The following is a 26,011-nucleotide window of genomic DNA, read 5'->3' as shown; positions in this document are numbered from 1 at the left end:
CCCTGTGCTGCATCTAAAGCCAAGTCTCTTGCTTATGAGCAAGTTGCAGATACAAAAATATAAAAACAAAAGAGAAAGCCAATATTTACTATCAATTAATATTGCTTCTTTATGTGGGATTTCCTTACATGATTTTAACACTTCCAAAATGTTATTATGACTATACAGTTCCATAGGTGATGGATCTGAACTTATTCAGAAAATACATTCCAATTCAGCTTTATTTCTTAATATTTGATCTGGAACACAGATAACGGAAATAGTGTTCCTCTGCTTCATGAATGTCTAACTTAATCCTTCATTAGGGCACGAATGTCATTCATGGGGGCCCCACTCTTACGACCTAAGCACAACCTAAAGGCCCTACCTCCTCAAACAATCAGGGGCCCTGTGATGTCAACATATGAATTTCGATGAGGACACAAACATTCAGACCGTAGCACCCACCAGTCTACAAAATGATCGTTCTGCTTTTGATAAATAGTTTTCTCCTTTCACTGTGAATTTTCACTTCTTGCTACAATTAGTGCACATTCCTGTTTTGTTTTTGTGAAAGTGAATTGTTCATCAGGGGAAAAAAATGTTTTAGAAATCTTTATATGTGTACTACCATGTAAATGGCCAGGTGACTTCTGGTAAAACCTCTTAAGTCTTCATTTAATAAAGAATCTTGATGCTTTATTTAACAAGCAAATATATTTTTCCATCTTTACGTTTTAAGTAAATATACTTAGTAAGATAATGATCAAGATATAATGATATTATAAGTGCATCCGTTACTAAGTACCTCCTGGGGAAAATAAAAATAAGAACAAAAACCAAGAACGGAAACCAAGATAAAGAATAGTAGCAACCCCACACACTGTTTAATAAGGCCAGGCAGTGTGCTAAACATTACAGTATTACCTCATCCTAATCCTTATAAGAACATTGTTCAGTAGTAGTCTTATACACAAACTTATAGATGAGGAAATAGAGATGTAGAGATTAAACAACTTGCTACACATTTGTAATAAAAGGTAGAGCCAGATTTGTAATCTAGATTAACTGTTTTCAAAGTCTCCATGTCAAACACACTGCTTCTAAGGAGGTCAGTATTTAAATAAATTAGTAATCTGGATTGAGCCCAATAGAGAGTGGACCCCAGATTTGTGTGTATGTTTGTACGGGTTGTATTTTTCACGTTTCTAGGTGATGTCATTCAAACGTGTCTGTTTGCATAGGAGAGGAATGGTTTATCAATGTAATCTCAGTGCTTGGCATATATTAGTCTTTTGGTAAAATAAGTTGTATAATTAAATAATCCCGGCTCAGGATTGCATGACCCAAAATGAATTAGAACACTTTGATGTTGCTTTCCATTATTCTATTTTTAGCCAAAAATGTGAAGTCTTTTCGTTCCAAACAACCACCACTTCCTAGAGATTCAGATGCCTAGTTATTTATCAACCAGTAACAGACATAGTTAGTGTAAATTTACATCAAAGGCATCGAGTGACATGCTACAGGTAAAGACAAAAAGGTCTTTACACTGGAGAAACTTACAGTAGTCACACAAAAAAATAGGTAAATCTAAAATATCTAAATTTTAGTGTGCTCAATACACAATGAGTGCCATATTGATTCAGCCTGGGAAGTGGTCACCCTGTTGAGGGGTAATGAAAGGTCTCATGTTTTAAACTTCAGCTGGGCCTTAAAGAATATGATTAGCAGTAAGATGGGTTATATGGAGGGTGGGAGGTGAAGCAGTTCAAGCAATTTGTGCAAAACGCTAGAGGTAGAAATTTATATGAATCCTTTGAGGAGTTAAGAAGAGAGAAATTAGTTCATTTGGAGGAAAGTGTGGTGGGGTGTAAGATCACAAAGATCGCAGCGGCTAGGCTCCAGAGGACAGAGATTGCAAGCTGAGCGGTCTGGACCATCACTTTCTGCATTAGTGTAAGCAATGAATAGCATAAAAGAAAAAAGAGAGAGAGAGAGAAACAGAGGGGAGGAAAGAATAAGGCAATGAATAGCAAAAACACCTCAAAAACTTCAAACACGAGAGGAGTCTTGAGCATTCTCTCTCCCCCTGCTGCCTTTAATGGAAATAATCAACAGGAATGCTGGATGATTACAGTATATTTTTTCTCTGTGGGAGAGGGAGATTATGTACTCAGAACCATAAAGCATTTTGCTTGCAAAATTAATTCAAATTGACTTGCATGGGAGCACTGTCACATGAATTGAAAACAGCTGAAGAATGGTGAGAGGAGAAAAAAAGATTATGATAAACAGCAATCAAACTACTCAGAAAAATACCTAGTGTTTGGACCCTGGGGACCTCTGGAAGCCCCAGTTTTATTTAACATCTTCATTAATGAGTGGGAAGATGGGAGCAAAAAAAAATCATCATATTCACATATGGAAACTGGTACAAACAGCAATGAGAGCAGAACATTTTTTTCAGAAGGAAAAGGATTGTAGACCTAGATTTTACATGGACCACACCATTTGGCAAAGAAAATCTAGACAGAAACCTAGAAATCCTCATAGACGTAATGAGGAAAAGGGAACTATGAGGACCCAATATGAAACAGGTGGAAACGATATTGGGAAATGACTGTTGGATGCAAGTGTGTACACAGGCATCTCACATCACAGGCGAGGTGACAGGAACTTGTATATGACTCTTTAGAAATGATCTGCCAAACTGTTCACATTTATGCTCCCTGCTTGTTATACAGACCAATGGAAAAATCCATCAAAAAAGGAATGAATGGGAAGAATTGTTTCAGTAGAAAACTAGACAAGGTGTTGAGTATGGATAACATAGCTGTACACACTGCAATCTGGAGGGAAAAAGAGATAGGGGTTGAGATGGAGGGAAGAAGAAGAATTTCACAGCACGATTTGAAAACGGGGAGGAGAATAATTAGTCTTGGAGCCATATCTTCCTGCGGAAATAGGACTTAAACCATGGTCTGAAGGGGGCGCCTGGGTGGCTCAGTTGGTTGGGCGACTGCCTTCAGCTCAGGTCATGATCCTGGAGTCCCGGGATCGAGTCCCGCATCCGGCTCCCTGCTCAGCGGGGAGTCTGCTTCTCCCTCTGACCCTCCCCCCTCTCATGCTCTCTCTATCTCATTCTCTCTCTCAAATAAATAAATAAAATCTTTAAAAAAAAAAAAAAAACATGGTCTGAAGGATGAAGCCTTTAGCTAGGTGATTACAGGTAGGTTAAGGAAGGATTAACAAAAGGATTTCATGGATAAGGTCATTCTCCAGTTTACATTTGAGAGTATCCCTTAATAATGTGGGAAAGTGTTTTGAGAGCCTCTAAAGAAAAAAATATTTGCAATATTTTATAGTGACTTTGAACAAATAAACAAAGTGATACCTAATAAATAAATAATACAAGCATGTCTCAATCCCATTTTGCAGGAATATACTGTGACTATTACTAATTCATTCAATATAATTGCATATATCAAAGACTAAATACAACATTTGTCTCGTATGCCAAGGCAGAGCTGGACATTTTAAAGAACTTTCTTCATAATTGCTAAGTTTCCATGTGGGAAATCTAAATGCAAAATTGTACTTCTTCTAAACTTCAGTGTATGCTTAATGACTATCTTGAATTCCTTAAATTATTTATCTTAATTACCTTACGGGTTGGGTGTTCTTTTTGTTTTTCTAAAAAATAATGAATACAAAGCTACTTTGGAACAGGATTGTTCTTCATTATACTGGCATTTGCATTATATAGTATAATATCCATTCCCTTTAGAATTATTTTCTATCACTGTCCAAATAAAGTGCTTTTCTATATCCACTAATGTGTTCTTTTTTACCCACTTCAGCATTACGTTAATCTTTATTAGCCTCTCCATGCTCAGTGTGGGCCTCAATGCTTGTCATTATCCTTCCTCTCCTTCAGTGGAAAGCAAAGCCAAAATAAGATTCTGGCAAAACTTACCTTGATCATAATCAAGATGTAAGCAATTACCAGTGTTCAAATATTTTTCCTCATCCTTTTTGCCTTTAATTTTGGGGAAAATGAATCATACACAAACTACCCCCCACACACACTTTTGGTAAATCTGTGTATCAGAATAGAAAATCTAGTTTAAGTTCTTCCTGATTCAAGTGAATCCACGTAACACACTAACAATATATCCACAGTCCATTTTGAATAATCTAAACCTGAGTTATTTTCAACTTTAAAAGTAAGTACACAGGTTCTCTAGCTCAAAGAAATCAGAACATAGAAAAAAGTGACACTAAAACAAGAAAAGCCATAAACTCCTGTTTTGAAGTATCTTGAATGGAAGACTATTGCTTGTTCTTTCTCCCCCAGGCAGAGACCCAGTTACTCTGTCTCTATTTTATTACAAATATGATTTAAGTCAATATTCTGAAATCTTTCTCAAATGAATAAATTATTGCAAATGATCCTAATAGCCCCTGCAATCAGCATAAGAAAAGATTTCACAATAAAGCTTATTTTATTTGACTGAAAGAAGAGACAGCAAAAATAAAAGAAGAGCTTGCAGCACAATTCAGAGGTGATGCACTGGGGAATGTGGTGGCTTGCCCATTGCGAGCTCCAGGAAGTACAGAGAACTCAGTGGGGAAATGGCAGCCTCCACTAAAGCAAAGGAGGCAGGTGTATCTTGTGATCTTTTGTAAGACCAACACATGGGAAAAAAAAAAAAAAGAGCAATAGTGGAATTTCTGAGACATAAGAGTATAATCTACTCTAAACAAACATCATGACCATTAATTATATTCTCCTGAGGATAAGCCTTGAAAACACTTGCTAAAATTTCTCAGAAAACAATGTTATTTACATCTATGCTTAGAGTATGAAGATTAATCAATATTAAATGCTTCAGAAGATGACTAAAATAAATTTAATGTAATTAAAAGGAAGCAAAATACATCTTCAGGTTCTGTATAGAGAGGCTGATAAAGTTATGGATACAAGATTGAGTGTTTAAGGGAAGAAAATAAAAGGGAGAGAGAGGAAAGCCTTAAGTGAGGAAATAGTTATTTTATTTTTTATTTTATTTTTAGATTTATTTGTATCAGAGAGAGAAGGAGGGGCAGAGGGAGAAGGAGAAAGAGAATCTCAAGCAGACTCCCTGCCAAGCCCGGAGCCTGGCACATGACTCGATCCCAGGACCCTGAGATCATGCAATCATGAGATCATGAGATCATGATCTGAGCTGAAATCAAGAGTCCCTAGAAAATAGTTATTTTCTTGTCCCCTAGAAAATAGTTATTTGAGAAGAGTCTATTGATTCTACTGTTATTCAGCCAAATGATTCAATCAGAGAATTGAGATAAATGTATTGCTATGAAGTTTGTTCATCTATTCTAAATACTTGCATAATCTTAATTGAAATGGGATTTATACAACATGACTTTTACCTTTATTTTTTTTTATTTTTATTTTTTATTTTTAGATTTTATTTATTCATTTATTTGGGAGAGTGAGAGAGAGAGAGAGCACATGAGAGGGGGGAAGGTCAGAGGGAAAAGCAGACTCCCCGCCGAGCAGGGAGCCTGATAGGGGACTTGATCCCGGGACTCCAGGATCATGACCTGAGCCGAAGGCAGTCGCTTAACCAACTGAGCCACCCAGGCACCCCGACTTTTACCTCTAAAGAAAAATACATTCTTGACGGTTTTGCTTACCTTTTTCTGAAATCTAGATATGGAATTTGCTACTATACATGCCATTTAATGGGAAAGTGAAGATAATAAAGTCTATTCACTTGAAAAATTAAAATAGTTGTAAAACTTACAAGTATTTTATTTTATTTTATTTTATTTTTAAGATTTAATCTACTTATTTGCCAGAGAGAGAGAGAGCACAAGTCGGGGGGGAGTGGCAGGCAGAGGGAGAAGGAGAAGCAGGCTCCTTAACTGTATTCAGCGTGAAATTAGAGTATTGAGTCTCATGTTTGGGTGTCGAAATATAAAAATTCTTGAACTCTACCGACTTCTTTCAATGGTCAAATGCCAAAGAGACAGGGGAGTGGTTATTGCTTTTAACTACCAAAATGCTGCTTTCTGGATATATCTGGAAACAGCAATAGAGAAGCAGCCTTTAAATCAACCAACATCTTCTCTATTTCTTTGATAGTTTAGGGATCAAGTGGTGCTTTTTATCCTAAAAACAACACTGTGAGACAAATGACATAATAGTCACACAACCCCACCTAGCACTTAGGAAAGCCAAGATTCACAGAGGTCCCCAAAACAATAGTGAATTATAGATACAACTGGGAGTCAAGTTAATTCATTCCTTTAATGATCTATCTATTATGTAATTATATGTGTGTGTGTATTAAATACACACAATATAACAAATGCAACATACTTCTGAGCACTTATGTGCTATATATACATTTTTTTTCAAACACTTATGATCCGGCAATGGATAGAATGCAACCCACTCTGGCTCATTTAAAACTTTTTTAAGATGAATTTCCTTTTCAGCATCAATTACTCTTTTATATAAACTAGAAATCTGGGCAACATCCAGAATCTAGTCATGTCTCTGGAGACCTAACTGTTTGGAGGACTTCACCTCTGGTTTAAAATAATCAGTCTCCTGGAAGACCTGGGCTTGAAATAGAATCAGTCTCTTACCAGCTGCCTAACCTTGGGCAATTCACTTATCCTTACTGAGCCTCCTTTTCCTCATCTACAAGAAGAATACTAAGTATCTTTTTTTGCATTGCCATTGTCAGTATTAAATGAATTTATGTACTTGCAAAAGTATTTTTTCATGGGAAGACAATTAGAAACAATGATACGATACCACATGTGCCAAATATAATACATGTGCTCTTCCCAGTGTAGCACAAACTACCAGAGTGACCTTGAGCAAATACTGTCACCTCTCTGCCACTTTTGTACATCTACAGAAAGAAAAGACAGAACTAGAAAGCATTTCATTGGCCACATTGTTCTAACACACTTTGATTACTCATTCTAAAAATAATAATGCTGCCTCGAGTTCCAGCAGGTCAGGGACTTCTGTTTTCTTCAGTGCTATACTCACTGTGCCTAGAAAACTCACTGACATATACTAAGTGCCCAATCTTATTGAATGAATGAATGCAGAAAATTTGCATAAAAAGCAAACCTTGCTGTAATATAGTACTTCTAGATATGTCCAGATTAAAAAAGGGAAGGAGAGTTTAAGTTATTACCATGAAGTATGTGTGCGTGATGTGCCTGCGCATACACGTACGGTCTCTCTCATATACTGTGGCTGAAGAGCACATGCTGAAGCCCAAATTCAAATGATGTTTCCTGATTAAGGTGAAGTACTCAAACAAAACCTAGGAAGAAACTATCTCAGCATGTAATAATCAGAGACTTTTTTTTAAGACCCTCCTGAAACAAAAGAAAATCCTGATGATTGTATTTTTTAAAGATGTTGTTTATTTATTTGAGAGAGAGAGAGTACACACATGCGTGCAGGCACACAAGCGGGGAGAGGGGGTGGAGGGACAGACAGACTCTGCTCTGTGAGCGCTGATCCCCATTAATTGGTCAGTTGAGTCAAAGAGGATAATTTGCCGACTCTCACAAAACAGCAACCTTTACTCAGCTTTGGGCTGTTGAGGTCATAGAAGGCTGCTAGGTCCAGTATTCTGAAACTTCCAACTAAACAGAGAAGCCAGAAATTCAGATTTTATATGAAACCTCTCAATCTTTAAGTGCTGACAAGGAATTCAAATGGATATACTTATATGGAAAAATAAACAAAAAACCTGTTGGATCTCTTGGTTTAAGGAGAATAGAAATGCAGTAGAAGGTCAAAGAAGGAATATTTGCTGGGTGCCGACACTGTGCCAAGTTCTACTCTCAGTCCCACTTTTTAAATCCTTATGTAAAACTATACCTCAGTAATTTGTGCTCCATTTTATAAATTTAAACACAATAAAGTAAGTTATCCTTCTAATACATGTTTACGGAAGTTCTCTTGTATGCCGGGACCTGAGCCAACTTGTAGAAACACTGCAGAATGGTAAATGTGAGATAGCCATAAGAAGCCCAGGAGCTGACAAGCATAGAAAATGTATCACAGGTGCAGTGATTGTTTCTAAGAAGTGTGTGGAATATGTGCATGACTTTAAGGGATGGATAACAGTGTTTCTCTTAAATACTTGCCTAATTCTTAAGTGCAGATTTGGGGTAACTAAATAAAATATTCATTCCTAAGGCCTGAAGTTCGGAAAATATTCTGAAAAGGAGATTATTCTTATTCACTTAGTTTAATAAAGGCTTTCAGACTGGGGGAGTTCTGAGTCAGATCAAATCAAGACAGCCTTACAAGAACAGTCTTCCCGGAAGCTATCAGATCAAATAAGGACAATTCCCTGGGATCCAGCCTTTGAAGAATCTCCTGTCCCACTCTGCTGATCCAGTGCATGCTAGCCTGCTGCTTTTTTACCTTGCCAGCAGGTTTTTGGTTTTTGAAGGCTACCTCACAGCTGGAGAGGCAGGAAAGAACATAAGGCACCTTAAAATGATAACGCTATTAAAATAAAGTAAAAGAAAGAAAGAAAAAAAATATCCAGTTCCAATAAATAATAAAATTTTTAACCTAATTTAATCTTTACATTTTTTTTAAATGCTAAAGTTAGTGCTGCTGTTCTAACAACAGTCCATCATTTTTCTTGCATAAATGATCCCTGTATTGCTCCAAGACTGGCTAATTTCCGGAGTTCCAGAAAATTGATTCTGACAATGTTTGCCAGTTTTCTCATGGCTTTTATGGAGAAGAATATTTGTAGAGGCCTTTACTCCACAATTTTTGATGGCATCACTTTTGATCTATATTTCACCTAGAATAAGATTGCTTATCTAATCATAAATGGCACAGCCTAACAATAGAGTAATATATTAATTAATTCTTATTAGAATTAATTACACCTTGAACACTCATTTCTTTAAACTATAATTTTAAAATTTCCTTTACTTTGTATTTGAATGACATAACACAAAATGAAACATCTATGTACTGTACACATTGGACAAGTGTGGACAAGTACATACTTGGGCAAATAAATGCACATTCACTAAGTTTCTCTACCTTAAATTTTTTTCTTTAAAATTAACATCAGGCATAGTTATGTCAAAAGAAACATAATTCAAAACATTGTAAGAATGTTGGAAAGGAAACTCATTGATTAAAAAACTGAACGAAGGGCACCTGGGTGGCTCAGTCGGTTCACAATCCGACTCTTGATTTCGAATCAGGTCATGGTCTCAGGGTCATGGGATCGAGCCCTGTGTTGGGCTCTGCACTGAGTGTGGAGCCTGTTTAAGATTCTCTCTCTCTCTCCCTCTGCCTACCCCCGCCCTCACTGACACTCTCTCTCTAAAAATATATATATATATATATAAGTTAATTGAAATCTAAAAATTTGAAAAAATTAAAAACCGAACAAAATATACAGTATACTAACAATTATAATGGAAAGAAAAAGAAAGCATAAAGTTGTTAGAATGAATAGAGCTCATTCTGGATATGAAGGGACTATGTTGTTATAAAGGAAACGATTGTGTTTTATACAAAATTCATGTACAAAATTGGGTAATCTCCCCCCAAATTTTAGCTGCAAAAGCAACTACGAATCAGATTTACCCTCAAAGATGCACTCTGACAAATCTTCTTCTGAATAACTTCTGGATAGAAAGAGGAGACACACAAAACTAAATTCAAAGGGAATATGACATATTTTCTCAGGCTTTTAAAAAATTAACTTCAACCCCACCTGTCAGCCATCTTCCCAGAAAGGGCAATTTAAAATATTGACATAACAGATCATTTTTGGTATGTGAAAAAATTCAGACTACAAAATATAGCTATAGGTTCTCATAGATGGATATTAGCCAGCCATTTACTTGTACAGGGGTAATGATAGATGAAAGAAAGAAAATCATTTGAGGTGAAGGGTAGGAGGAGGAAAACAGAAAAGAAGAAGGAAGAACATAAGAAAGATAAAAGAGGGACTAAGAGAATAAACACCATTATGTTGGCACTAGCTATACCTGGTCGGTACTATACTTTCTCCCTTTGGCTTATATTTATGTCCTAATATCTTAACAATCTGTTAATATACTTTATTTATAGTGTATCTCTAAATGTAACCATAATTTTTAACAACCAAAAAGAAATACCATGTTAATGAAAGAAATCACATTGAGATTAGGATGTTAGCATATAAACTATGAATTAGAACAATTAATACCACTCGTTTTACCTCCATAATAACTCTGTTTGTAAAGGACTGAATAATATACCTGATTTTTTCATCAAATGCAAAAAAAAAATAATAACAATAAGTTTTAACTATTTGGATTATGACAATATTAGATTACTTAATTACACCAAAATTAACTTTGGAAGTCATATGAACTATTATCAGTGTGAATAATTTTCTAAATGAATTACATATACACATTATACCATAAAGTTTTAAATGTTCAAATTGTTTAAATTAAATTCTCAAAATAGAGTATTGAAAAATACTATTTGTGCTTGCCACAAAATGGTTCTATAATGAATTTGGGCAGTTTGAGTATGAAAATTATAAAATAGTTAATTTTTTTAATTTCATAAACTTTATTATGTTATGTTAGTCACCATAAATATTAAAGTTATATGTAAATAAAAATCTCTCAAAATCTGAATTGTTTTGAATATAATAGTCATGCAATACAGTTATATTTTCTGTGTAATATAATGATTTTATGCCACAATATTTTACTTACATTCATTTTCCATCTGATAATATAGACATATTTTTAATTGAGCAGAAGATAACAGAATACTTTTTAATATAATCCATGTATTAAGATTGTTAGTATTATACATTAACATGCATATTGCTTTAAAAATGGCTTACCTAATCTTTACCCAAAATACTTTATTTCTAATGTACACCAGTAAAATAAATTACTAGCAAAAACAATTACTGATTATAAAAATCTTCCAATGAAACACCTTTCTGAAAGTTTTCACTGAAGAAAAATTTAAGAATTGGAAGAAAACCTTTGATTACTGACTTGATAGTCTGAGAAACTTTTAATCTCAGTAAAATTTAAAGGAATTTCTTATACCATTTTCATTCACTAATGTAGTGAATAAAATACAAAATAAACTGTGTTTGAATCAACACTGGTCACTGACATGTTAACTTTTATTTCCTGTTCAATATAACCAGGATAATAGCAAATCAAAATATATTCAGTTAATTTTCATGTGTGACAATTAACATGCTGTCAACTCAGATAGCTTAAATTGTAGGGAAAATATCATAAAGGCTTACCCCATTTTTTGGAAAAGCAATCCATCCCAAGTCCCCCATGACAGTACGTGAATCCAACAAATTCACTGAAAGAAAAAGAACACAAAACTGAGTCAATTGTATAAAAAAGTATACCATTTTCATAGTGTTATTAAAGTGCATATTTCTTACATAACTGAAGTTAAATTAAGTATTCATCATGAATATGAGAGTTGTAATTTAATGAAAACATTATTTGGATGCACAAGAACAAGTGATTTTGAATAAACATTTGGAGAACAATTACAGCAAAAATACATAAACAAGTCATTACTCTAAGTGCTCTTTCTTGTCAAATAAGAATAAAGGAAAAGTATTAGTAAAAAGAAAAAAAAAAATGAAAGTCCACAGAAAACCGTAAGGACTATGCCACTCCTTTAAAGGCTCTCAATTTGGGGATTAAGCTGCCATAAATTTGTGACTACACATATTGTATTTTCTTCTGAAAAGCTATTATGAAGCAATTAACAAATAACTTACATTAAACAGAAATAAGCTATCCCCAAGTTTGTAAGATTTTTTTTGTGATATTAACTGAAATCTGTAATCCAAATTGCAAGTTAAATTAAGAAATAAATCTACACACCCATAACTAAGCCAAGAAAATTATAGCAGCTCTCAGGGTTGTTGCTAGAGTTAAGTGTCCACTGCATTCCCAAAAATATCTTCTACTTACAAATAACCACAGTCTACAATGTGCTTCTTATAGAACTATCAGCTACATTTTTGAAATGCAGACCTCAATTATGGCTGGATATACATAAATATTTGGAACTCTCAGAATGGAAGTCTGAATATCATTATTACAAAAGGAAGCCATGAAAGAGTGTGTACACACTCATGCACCACAGTCATACACACACACACAGTGTTTATGCAACAAGTTTATCTATTGTTCTCCTCCCCCCACCCCAAATCAAACTAGCTTACAGGATGCTGAGTAGTCAAACTGCTTCAGACCTGGGTCACAGACGATCATCTTTCCAGCCTATTATGCCTATCCCAAGTGATCTACCTGGCCCACCAGGCAGCTGAAACAGTCTGAAAGGGAAACAACTGGGTTATCCCTAGTCAGAGGTACTGAAGCTTCCTTATACTACATTCAAGAAACACTACCTTGAAATGCTACCAATTCTAAAAAAGAAAAAAAAAAAAGATTCTATCTGTAAATGTGAAGCTAGAGTACTAAAGTAGTAATAGCTGATAGACGGAGAATGTGTTACAATACTACTATAAGAAAATATAAGATGAAATTATTACAACCAAGGACATTAGGATCACAATTGAAATAAAAATTTTCTACACACTATAGAAATTATGTGCATTTAAGCCTTATTATCCATTTTTATTTCATGTAACATATGCAAACTTATAGATCTTATACACTAAGTTAACAGTCTATAATAATACTAGTTATATAAAGATAAATCAAAGTTTTAAAGTTTTAGAAAACACAGATATATACTCAACACCACATATACATGGCAGTCTTCTATGATGTGTGTGTATTCAATATACTTGTCTACTTCTCTCATTAGGTTCTGAGCTCTTTAACTCTAAAAATCTATGCCCATAGAATGTTTGCATCATCTTTAGCCTACACATATCAGAGTGGCTTTATAGAATAATAAAATAAATAATTTGTTGGATTATTCTTTTTTAGAAGAAATTGGCCTAGTTGAAAAACTATTGTTGAAAACAGCAAAAACAAACGAAAACTGTTCCACTACCGACTGACCTTGCAAATCCACCAGTCATCCCACTAAATCTAATTTTTTAGTTAGATCCATACTCTTTTTACTCTCTTGTTGGCTTTTCTAGTTTCCATGGGAATAAAGTTACATTAAACTTAAATGCCCTTGTCCTCATTTCAGTTTTTCTGGGACACTAGGGCTATGTCTAGACATGACTAAATACCATGGGAGTGCAGAACTTAAATTGTTATGTTTGTTCATCCTTTTGATTCATTTGATTCACCTTTGATATTGAGTAGCAGCATATCTGTGTAGACCTGATAAAGTAGAGCAAATCAGCAAGCTAAAGGCCTTCTACTATGATGGCAGTCAAATTGAACTTAATCCTATATTGGCAAACTGATGTGAATAGGAATTCTAGGAATTCATAACTAGCCTGCCATGAGAAACACAACATTCCTTGTAGACCTCTTAGTAACATGTGGATCTTCAAATATTTATTATTACCAACAGAATTCCAGATGTCTTTCTAAAATTTAGTTACCCCCACTTGAATTAACTTTAATCTAAATTACTATTCTTAACTCTTTTTTGGCTTAAAATATATATGTGTATGTGAAATTAAATGAATGAATTCAAAATACTAGCTTGGCTGTTAATACATTTTTGGGAATTTTCAACATTGGCATACATTTCTAAAGACTGTATTTATTTATTTGACAGAGAGAGACACAGCAAGAGAGGGAACACAAGCAGGGGGAGTGGGAGAGGGAGAAGCAGGCCTCCCGTGGAGCAGGGAGCCCGATGCAGTGCTAGATCCCAGGACCCTGGGATCATGACCTGAGCCAAAGGCAGATGCTTAACGACTGAGCCACCCAGGCGCCCCGGCATACATTTCTAAACACATGAAAATACCCACAACAAAATGTACATTATCTTTCTTATGATGATCTTGTCAAAAGTTTTTCTTCAAAGAAATAGATTAGGAGGTTTATAAGATACACACATATGTCACTTCCCACTGCTGTCTAAGATTGGTTTTGTTTTGGAAACAAATGTTTTCATAAAATTCACAATGCAAAGAAGATACTTATACATATGATTACTAAATTAGAAATTGAAAAAAGAGTAAAATAGATGTTTCAGGCAATTACTTGCAGATTACTATATTATAATTTTTTCTTTTTTAAAGATTTTATTTTTATTTATTTGACAGAGAGAGACACAGCGAGAGAGGGAACACAAGCAGGGGGAGTGGGAGAGGGAGAAGAGGGCTTCCCGCCGAGCAGGGAGCCCGATGCGGGGCTCGATCCCAGGACCCTGGGATTGTGACCTGAGCCAAAGGCAGACGCTTAACGACTGAGCCACCCAGGTGCCCCTATATTATAATTTTTTCATATAATTCAGAGGAAATTGGAAGTTGATGCCTCAGGAAAAATAATTAAAATTATAGTTAGGTAGATAGAGATATTTACATAGAGACAGAAATAGATATATATAGAGAGAGATAAATGTATAGATAGAGATATAGAGTGTTAGCTTTCTTAAACTTCCAAGTTTTGCACATGCTGCTTTAGCTGTCTCAAATGTCCTTCCACCCCCTTTTGAATTGCTAACTTCATTTGTCCAACAAAACTTCATTTGTCCACATTTCGGGAACTGTTATCTCTAGGAAGCCATCTCTATTCTTCTTTATTACTGAATATTATATTAGCAACCAATTATTATTTCCAAAACACTGAATACACAGAATTGTATTGTCCCCTTAAAAGAATACCATGTTTGACTCATGCCTATGAACCTAGCCTGCAGTCAGAAGAGCTGAATAGCTGTTTGTCTTATTAATGAATCATTTGGTCAGTGGGCAGATCAAGAGGGTGTGTCTGAATCAACATACACCAGTGGTTCTCAACATGGGCATCTGATAACGTCTGGAGACATTTCTGATTGTAAAAAATGGAGGGTGGGAGGAGTATTTGTTACTGGCTTCTCACGGGAAGAAACCAGGTATTCAGCTAAGCATTTCTCAATGCACAGCAAATCTTTCCCCACCCCCAGTAAAGAATTATCTGGCTTAAATTTCACTAATGCCAAACTTAAGAAACCCTGGTATACACCTATGATGCTACCAGAAAATCTTTATTTTCACGTTCTTTGTGCAGCACAGCAGTAGCATGATTTTCATTAATAGAAGTTAGCATATTTGAAGGCAATCCTTATAAATTAAAATACTACTATTTAAGGAAATAAGAGTAATAAAAATTGAAATTGTATTTAGGGGGAAATAGATTATTCTTATTACCCAACACCCTTAAATTATTTTTCATATAACTAATATAACTGTTACTATAAGTGTTCTTATTTATGCTCTAATAATTTCTCAACATTCATGATGGCACACGTTTTTCAATTTTTAATTTAGTAATCATATGTATAAGTATCTTCTTTGCATTGTGAATTTTATGAAAACATCTGTTTCCAAAACAAAACCAATTTTAGACAGCAGTGGGAAGTGACATACGTGTGTATGAAAAAACACTACAACACTGATATTATTAATGCCTCCATTTCCTCCACTACTTAAGCTAGTAACATAAAAACCAGAAGTTTAGACATAGGGTATATATAAATGGGAATTTTCAGAAGTTCATTACCCAATTTCATTACCGAATTTATTAAAAGGGGAGATTGGCAGTAATGGAGCACAGTCACTAAGGATCTTCTTTGCAACAGTTACAGTAATTAAATTGTTCTGAACAGTATATATGCTTGTTGTAAACTGCAATGAATACACAATAAGTATTGATCTTCATTGTACAACTTAATTAAAACTTGTCTGGGAGAAGCCACTAATGAATATAATTAGAGGGAATGTTTGATATCACAGTTACTCTAGAAGACATTAATTAGATATCAGAAATTTTATGGAAAATGTTTTTATTCTATTATTTATATTTTAAAATAAAGTCACGCTATTAAACTGAAAGACCGTCTTCAAGGTCATTTCCCTCAACCATTTTATAATTACAGTGAAGATGGGCATATTGGTTGGTACTCTCATCAGTAATTATGAAGACTGATTCTCCAGGAGAAATAACTCTTCAGGGGTCAATGAGTATATAGTCTATTACAAATTCCTAAAGTTAATATAGGAAAAAAAAGATTTACTAATACAGGAACTTTTTAATAAGTAAAAATAAGTTAACCATCTATCCAACCAAATAACAGATTATAATTGAAACTAATTCAAACTAATCTGAAGTATACTTTAATTTTATTACTACACATTAATAATTTGTTTTCTTGAACAAAAAGAGAAAGGCTTTTAAAGAATTTACTTTCAGAAAAGTCAGACAGTTGCTAACTCATTCTTTTGGTTGGGATTCAAGGGCAGGGAAAGGAAAGGATAGAATGAGTAAAATGTAATATGCATAAGAAGATTGCTAAGTTCTCAACTTCACACATTCTAACAATTAAAGATTAATTTGAGTTAATAATTCAAATATGCTCTTCAATGATTATAACTTTCAAATATTCATAATTTTCCATGTATCATTTTGACTCCATATCTTCCTCCTTAACATCTTGCTGATATTAGTCATAAAAAGCAGAAACAAATTTATTAGATTCTCCAGGAAAATGATACATTGGGATGAAGGTATTTTGAAACTTTAAAGAGTTAAATGACAGCTCAAGGACACTCAGTCCCACCACCATTAGTTGGACAAGGCTGTGAAAGAATGTGTGATCCTTGATAACATGAAGGTAAAATAGAGTGACAGTGGCATATTCGTACTTTTACTTCATTTCTGTTTTTCCCATGATCTTTACATAAAAAAACAAACACAATTGTAATGGTAGTAGGACCTTCACCACAGTATGAAGAGAGAATACTTTGGATTAGTTGCAGATAAGATGGCATTGTTTTTCTTTAAAGGCAGTGAATCAAAGTCCCATTGCATACAGTAGGATTTTGATAGATGCTTGCTTATTGATTTCCACTTAACAGTATCAGAAAAGCTACTGGATTCAATTATAGCACATATTTTACTGATCTGTGGGAGCAAACCCGAGATGTACAGCTGTCCAGCCTCTCTCCATGGTCCCAACCAGCACAGATGTGATTTCTTGCTTCCAGGCTAAATTTTATAATTTGACAACTGCTGCAGGGAACAAAGAACAGTTGACAATGTGAGTGCAGGGAAAGAGTACATGTGTTTCCCATTGGAAAACTAAATTTGTAAATTTGGTAAAAATCATGTTAAAAGTTTAGGAGTGTTATGCAGATTTCTGGCACCCCTCTACTTGAAGGCAAAAATACATAACCAACAGTATTTCTGTAGACAATGAATGTGAGCATTTTTTTTCCAATTCTGAGCAACCCATGTGCATAATTTCAGGAAAAAAAAGAAAGAATGTGGAAAAAGGAATTTATTCAGTGTGTACTATGTGTCAGATGTTCTATCAGGTAGCTTATACATATATTCTTTCATTTAATCTTCCTAACAGACTTATAGGCGCAATAAGTGCACTGATGGGGTGCCTGGGTGGCTCAGTCGATTAAGCATCTGCCTTCTACTCTGATCATGATCTCAGGGTCCTGGGATCAAGCCCCGCATTGGGGGGGGGTGTCTGCTCAGTGGGGAGCCTGCTTCTCCCTCTGGCCCTCCACCACCGCCCGCCTGTTCATGCTTGCTTTCTCTCTCTCTCAAATAAATAAATAAATAAAATCTTAAAAAAAAAAAAAAAAAAACAACACTGATAATTTCCAGTCTCATTCAGAGCCCAGCAGGGAAATCAAGGAAAGAAGAAAACATGAAACAATACTTGAAGTCTTTATGACAAACCACAAGCCCTTCCTTTGGCTTCGCACAACCAAGTCCCTTATTTAGAGCCTGGATATAAGATACTTTGATTACAGCCATCTATCTCTCTGGACATCCAAAGGCCATTATCTAAACCCTGATTATGAATGAATTTACTTTGTACATGAACTATGGCTGCTGAACCCTGCTTGAGAAAAAAAAATCATAATCAATTATATAAATATATAATACATTATAAATTAACAGTGGCCTCAAATGGGCCATCACTTTTACCTAATAAATCTACTCTTTGGGAAATCAGTTCTCTCATAAATTAACCACAAAATATTTTGTAAAATCTTAGTTAAAATATTAAAAATAAACCTCATATTCTCTTCCAGCTAATGTCCTCTTCTAAATTCAAAATATTAAATGAACATTCCTATCTATTTCTGTATATCCTCTTCATTCTTTACCTAACCCACTGCAATTTGGATTCAAACCCACTATTTTACCAAAACTTCTGTTACCAAGTCGATTTGTGATAATCACGTGGCTCTGAGTTCCTAATTTGGCAGTATTTGGCCATGCCCCCCATGAACAAACTCTCTCACCTTTTATCTTCAATGACAACATATTTCTGTGATTTTCTTCTACTTCTCTGGCTATTATTTCCATTATAAGCCACTCTTCCTATACCAACCTTCAAACCTTGGCTTTGATTAATATTCTATTTTTGTAGACCAGTTTCACTTCTCACTCTATACCAATGATTCTTGACTAGGACTATTAAGGAATAGGAATAAAAATAAAAGAAGAAGAAGCTTTTTGAAAGAACAAATGTCTTGGCACCAGTCCATAGATACTGAATTAGACTATTTAGGATGGAAAATGGTTAGTAAGTTTTTTGTTTGTTGCTTTCTTGTTTTAAAATATCAGCATATATTCTTACATAAGAACCCCTGTAGAGGGGCTGATGAATTTCTGTCTTCAATTATAATGTAGATGTTAATGACCCCTACAAATCCATATATTTTATATATTTCTCTCTCCTGAAATTCCAATCAATTTATAAAACTGCTACTGGTTTTTAACACATTCATGATATGCAGTCATCCCCCGAATGAACACAGTATCTTCCCTGCACAAGAAAAAACAAACATCTCCTCCTGTGTTCCTTATCTCAGTGAATGCAACGCCACTGAACTACTTGTTCTATCCAGAAATCAGTGAGTCATCTTTGTCTTCCTTCCCCTTTACTTGCACACTGAATCAGTGACCAAATCCTACCCATTCTAACTATATCCTATATCTAACTCTCTGAACTGGTTGTTGTATTTCATTCTACAGCATAACCAATCCAGCCAAATTCTCACCATAATTTTTCACTTGAAAAATGTCTTAACTGGTTTCTCAGTAGAAAGGCATGATCCCTGACAATTTCTTCAAAAAATTGCATTCAGAAAGATCTTTCTAAGCAACCAATATGATCATGTCACTCCCCTACTTCAAACCTTATAGCTATGTTTCATTTTTTAATGTAAGTCTTTCCAGGATTGGTCTCCATTTTCCTCTCCAGTTTCATTCAGGCTTTTCCCTCCTTCCTTGTCCACAATTTGGCAATACTGAACTTATTTTCAGTTCCATTATGTGGTCTCACTATTGATTCAGTTCTGCCCAATGAGCTGTGAAGGTGATCTGAAGGGAAGGGAGTTTTTGGGAAGAAAATATGAGAAAAGGAATCTGGCTGCTTTGAAAGTTGCTGGGTATGTTTGTATTTCCTGGAACTGATGCAACCATCTAGAGAAAATAAGGAGAATCAGCAGAGAGCAAAACTTACAGATTAAGGTTGGCAGAGTGAAGGGATGGGAAGTATCTGGTTCCAAATTATATCATAGAGTAGCTAATCCATCTAAATTTGAAACTTGCTTCTCTTAGGACTTTCTGTTATGTCAGAAAAAAAAATCAATTTTATTGCTTAATCCACTGAGGAAGTGATTTGCTGTTATTTGCAGAGGAAGACATCCTTACTGATACAACTGCTAAGTGGCAGAATTTGAAGGCAAACTCCAGTCTCTCTTATTCCAGAGTCTGCTCTCCTACCATCATGCCTTGAGACTTCTAATATTCTATTATTAACAGAATTCCAATAACATTCCCAAATGAGTTACTTAAACTCAGATTATTTATCTTTGAAATGATATCTAAAATGACCTTTGCTGGGGTGCCTGGGTGGCTCAGTTAGTTAAGAGTCCGAATTTTGATTTCAGCTCAGGTCATGATCTCAGGGTCGAGGTATGGAGCCCCATGCTGGGCTCCCCACTATGGGTGGAGCTTGCTTGGGATTCTCTCTGCCCCTGCCTCCCCCTCTCTAAAAAAAAAATGGCTTTTGTGGTCCCTCTCAATCTTAATATATTATGCTTTGTTGTTGACTATATAGAACAACTGTTGCCTTTGTTTCAAAATACTTTCATCTCTGTTCATTTTGTTATTTTTATTTCTTTTTGTTCATTTTGTTTCAAAATATTATTCATCATCATAAAGAGTTTTAGCAGCTGCTCTTTGAAAATTAAGCAGTAGAATTTCATACTATGAAGCATAAAACTCTGAAAGAAGCAAAACTTAATCAGAAACATATACTAAAGATTTTTGAATTGTTAATATACTCTAAAATTGTAAACTTGGGGAGATGGCAAAGAGGATTTCAGAATTAGTATCCACTGGTTATTCCATACAAAGTTTTTAGGCAGAGGTAACACTGAAATCCACTGACAGCTAAATTATGACTAATGAGCAGTCTGCTACATTCATAGGACACATGGCATGAAAAGACCAAAACCATATGGTTTTCAGCAGCTACCTTGTCAAGAGTGGTAACCAAACTTGTCAAATTTTGCATATTGTTTTTTATTCTAAAGAGAAAAGTCAACATTAGATGACATAACAGTCTTGAAAATCATCACATCACAGAATACACTCATTTAATAGCTGCTCAGTTCCACACCACACTGTATATATAAGAAGCTATTCCTTACAAAATAGTGTAAATATTCAACACTTGAAATAAATGTTCTTATTCACAATTCACTTTTTGAATGGTTCACTGGACAGAATATTCATTAATTCTATGGTTCTGGTTTGCTACTATGTAAGCTTATAGAAAGGATTTTACTTTGAGGGACTCAATTTTTATATCTGTAATATCAGTGATTGAAACTAATAAACTTATATGTGTCTCTGCTTAATATATGTTATATCACTTAGTCTTAACAATGATCCTTTGGTATGTTTTTCCCCCATTTTTCAAATAAGGAAATTGAAGTTGAGAAAAGTTAAATAGGGCAGTGGTCCAAGATCCCAGAGCTAATAAGCACATAGGTGGAATATAAATCCAAGTCTTATCTAACTCCAAAGCTCTTTCTTTTGCTTCTATATCACACTTGCCCAATGTTGGATTTGCTGAATCCAAAGGCTTACTCCTTTGAAACTCTTAACTCCTATATCTCAATGAATTTTATTAAATCAATGAATTGTGAATAGTATGTTAGAGAAGCCAGCATCTACCATAAAATTCTAATAGTACTGTATATAAGATGGAAATCTTCAGGTATATTAACCTAAACAGAAAAAACATTAGTTTTTTCTGGGCAAATCAGAGTTTAGTATCAAATTTCCAACAAGTTTCAAGTAAGTTACAAGTTTAGTATCAAATTTCCAAAGATTGAACTAAGTTACAAGATCCCTGAAAGTGAAAGGGTAAGCAACAAAATAAGTATTAAACCTCTTTTCTTAATTTTTAATTTTATTATTCATTATGCTTTACACATGTTAACTGGGGGAAAACAGGGCATGTATTTGTTCAAATATACTTTGTCCTTAGATGTTAAAAAGCACATAAAAATAGAATGGAAAATATATGCAAAGCTGATTCTTTGTTTTGAATGCATACTTACCCCAGTCCCTAATTATCCCTAATGCTTGACTGAAATACCACAAACTGCAAGACAATCTATATAATCATTAGCTTTCAAGCCTTCAGGGTAGGATAAACGATGATTGTATCTGAACATGAACTAAAACAGAAACTTGCACAAATTCACAGTATGCATTTTAAGGTGATGGCATTTCCAAAAAAATGAGTTAAAAAACTGAGTAGCCCAGTAGCCCTTTTTGTAAAATGAAAAGTGACCCAAATTTTTGCTGTCAACTTCAGTCATTATGCTTATGTCAGTCTTACAGCTTAATTAAAATTTAATGCTGATGTAAACTCTACATAATTATCCTTTATTACCTAAAATAGAAAAAAATATATATTACAAAAAAAAAACTTTGGGTAATGATTTATCATGAAAATCTAGTCAAAATGTACAGCAATAAAGACAGAAGTATGAACAAATACTGTGGCCAATAATTTTAGGTGGCTGAATATAAACATTTTAGTACTCAGCCATAGCCACCCATCTCAAAATAGCTAGAAGCATTCATGACTGCAGGAAAGTAATTTTTAAGTCAGTTTATTAAATACAATTAATTATGTATCTTAGCAGGGTATAAGACTGATGATCTAGTAGCAGTCATTTTTGCCTTGTTAACCTGGTGCCTAAAGTCTATTTTTGGTCAAAATATAACCTCAGTACTTAGCTATTTCTCCTTTTACAAAGTGTAGAAAGGAAAAGTGAAAAAAAAGAAATAAAGTAAAAGTATTTTAAATTTTCTGTGGTATTGTCAAAGATGCTTTTTATGCCTATTAAATATTTACATTCTTTCTCCTTCCTTGGTATCAGATTCTTACTGTGTTTCGAGTAGCAATGTGTCTAGAACCACACGTAGGTCATGACTGTCCTTAACCAATAATTATAATCATGTTTCTATGATCTTAGCCTTCATTGGCTCTGGCAGCCTTGTTACATAGGTCTGGCTAATAAGATATAAATAGAAATCAGCCTTCCAGTTTCTGGGAAAGTTTTGTTGTCCTAGCTGAAGCAAGAGTGCTGCTGGAATGATTCTTGGCTCTTCTCTTTCTCTTCTTGTTCTGAACTGGATGTGATGCTTGGAGATGCATCAGCCTTCTTGCAATCATGAGACAATAAGCTAGAGCGTAAGGCCAAAAAAACCCACAATGATTGCAATCTTGACATCATGAAGTCACTGAACCCAAATCACCAAACTTCTACCCTGAAACTTCTTCCCATTTAAAAGACAATCCCTCTACATCTTAAGTCCCTGGTGAACAGTTTTTGTATTCTCTGCAACCTAATCCAATCCTATATGATACAGATAATGCATAAACAACTGAGGAAAAAGTCTAGCTCACTGCTTCAACTTCCATTCCAGTTCTATGGAATATGGCACCATCAATGAATGAGGGTTTACTCATTCAACAAATATTTATTTAACATCTATTTAAGTATCAAGAACTGTTCTAGGCCCTAGGGTTATATTAGTAAAGAAAACAGGTAGTATCTTGCTGATTGTTCAACTTTCCCACTGCTTAGTCCTGAGAGTACACACTTACTTAAATACATTTTACCTGTGAAATAATCCTTCTATGTCCCCTGAATCAGACCCTTTTAGGGTATAATTATCTGAATTTGGTATTTATGAATATATATAAACACATTCAAAATGAATGTAATATTTTTTAAAAATGCAGAGTGGTTTTTTAAATAAGATTTTATTTATTTATTTGACAGAGAGAGCAAGAGAATACAAGTAGGAGGAGCAGTAAGGGAGAGGAAGAAACAGGCTTCCCGCCAAGCAGGGAGCCCGAGATGGGGCTCAATCCCAGGACCCTGGGATCGTGACCTGAGCCGAAGGCAGATGCTTAACTGTCTGAGCCACCAAGGCGCCCAAACAAAGAGGTTTTTTTAAGCCATATACCTTGAGGATCAGTCCTGATATCAACGGCTCTATCACTGACTATATAGCAAACCATACTTAGAATTTTTTTTTTCTTTTGCATTTTGGTATTTGCTTTTACAACTTTCTAAACTATATCTCTATCTTACATTTCCTTATTGTGTATAGTGTTATCTGATTTATAGTATATATCACCTTTACTCTTAACACATTTTTATACTCTCCTTTTTAAGATTAATAATAAAAATACATTTATATAGCATTTTCTGAGTGTTAGTCATTTATATGTGCCATCTTTATCTATAGATATACTCATTGTTTTTGAAAAGTGTGATGTGTCTATCATCAGCATTAGGATCACCTACAGTGCTCTTTAGAAAGTAAATCCATTGGCTCCTTCTAAAACCTACAAAATTAGGATATTAGGTGGAGACTGCATCTTAGAAAATCCCCACTACTCAAGTGATTCTTATACTCAAATCAAGTCAGACAACATTAGAACTGGGCTATACTCTTTTCAATGTGGCAAATCCACTTATAGCACAGTTGGATTGTTCTGGTAATATCAAATCGCCATAAGAGTCTGGAAAAGCTAACTCTTAATCTTTGTATTGAAACCACTGCAGGCTCCCACCAGTCCTAGGCCACAGATCTCACTTTGTGTAGCTCTGTTCTAAGGATTCCTTAATAGAGACAAAAGTCAAAATTATCTATGGATGTTCTACAGCTTCCTAGGTTCTAAACTTAAAGATTTCCATAGAACTTACCTTAATGAATTTTCATTTAGTGGGTCTAGGAGGGTCCAGACATGGTATATTTAATTGTGTTTTGAGGTTGGTTGCAATGAGCACTTCTAGGTTAGGACACTAGATTTGAACTCTTTGTTCAAAGTAAACTTTACCACATGGGGTGCCTGTTTCACTTAGCTGGTTAAACAACAGACTCTCGATTTCAGCTCAGGTTATGATCTCAGGGTCCTGGGATTGAGCTCTGTAGCCAGCTCCACACTCAGCGGAAGTATGCTTGAGGATTCTCTCCCTCTGCCTGTGTCCCTCCCCCTGATTGCACTCTCTCTCTTTCTCTAAAATATAAATAAATCTTCAAAGTAAACATTACCACATATTATAGTTTGTTTTTTACGTAGATTGTCAGAAAGCTACAAGTCAGGATCATAGTATACTGATCTTCTATGCAACACTCCTTTTGTATTTTAACATAGCGGTTTTCACACTCAATTCATGATGCCTCTGTGGTTCTAAAGAGATATCTCAGAGGCACAAACAGATGAAGGGAGGGAGAGGTAAAAACACAGCCAGGAAACCCAACAACTCTGTTATCTGTTTCATATACTGAGCTTCCACAGTGATTTCCTTTGAATGACTTTCTGTTTCTTTAAAAAAAGAGAGTTTGAAAACCACTACTAATATTATGACCTTGGCTTTCAACAATGATTTATGTTAAAAATCTATTAAATGGAAATCAGTTCTGTGTATTTTCTTTTTTTTTTAAGATTTTATTTATTTATTTGACAGAGAGAGAATGAGAGAGAGAGCACATGAGAGTGGGGAGGGTCAGAGGGAGAAGCAGACTCCCCGCTGAGCAGGGAGCCCGATGCGGGACTCGATCCCGGGACTCCAGGATCATGACCTGAGCCAAAGGCAGTCGCTTAACCAACTGAGCCACCCAGGCGCCCCAGTTCTGTGCATTTTCAAAAATTGTTAAGACTATTATTCATGCCATTGCTCAATACCCCAAACACAAATACCACTGTGACCAGCTTCTCTGAAATCCCAGTCAGGAAAAAAAAAAAAAAGTTTGTTCGTGATATAAACTGAGAGGTTTTCCACGAGGAAATGATAACTATATAACAGAAAGCTTGTACGTAAATATTTCTATCCAGTTGCTTTAACGTTGATGGTAGTGAGATTTTCTTGATAGAAGTTTTCAATGTTTCCATATGCATTGCCTATATTTGTATTATTCTTATTTTAATTGATTTTCTTATAAACACCTGATTTTTGAAATAAAACATGATTCCTTCCTTGAAAAGTTATTTGCATAAATAAAGAGTAAATCATAATACTAAGTACATTCACATGAATGTAATTTCTAGCAGAGTGGGTATAACCAAGAGCTTCAGCATCAAACGCACCTGGTTCCTATCTTGTCAGTTTTTGTGTGTGACCGAATGCATGTTACTTAATTTCCCCCAAACCCAGTCTCCCACTAATAAACGGGAATAATAATATCCATTTCACAGGGTTGTTATAAGAATTAGAGATTATGTGGTAAT

The 26,011-nt window shown here is 34.8% G+C and overlaps 1 protein-coding gene across 10 annotated transcripts in view; it reads right to left on the bottom strand.

The window, feature by feature from the left end:
* The window catches only part of EPHA5 (EPH receptor A5), a 343,064-nt gene that overhangs the window by 298,263 nt on the left and 18,790 nt on the right, over positions 1–26,011 (bottom strand). For all 10 annotated transcript variants that reach the window (XM_006727005.3, XM_006727007.3, XM_006727006.3 and 7 more), the window contains exon 2: positions 11,343–11,407. In XM_006727005.3, coding sequence (XP_006727068.2) covers positions 11,343–11,407 — 65 coding nt within the window. The remainder of the gene's footprint in view (positions 1–11,342; positions 11,408–26,011) is intronic.

This window comes from Leptonychotes weddellii, chromosome 2 (assembly GCF_054177405.1).
Source record: "Leptonychotes weddellii isolate Sample4059 chromosome 2, ASM5417740v2, whole genome shotgun sequence".
In the NCBI taxonomy this organism is placed as follows: domain Eukaryota; kingdom Metazoa; phylum Chordata; class Mammalia; order Carnivora; family Phocidae; genus Leptonychotes; species Leptonychotes weddellii.
Note: the sequence above shows the minus strand (reverse complement) of the source record. Positions and strands in the feature narration are given on the sequence as shown.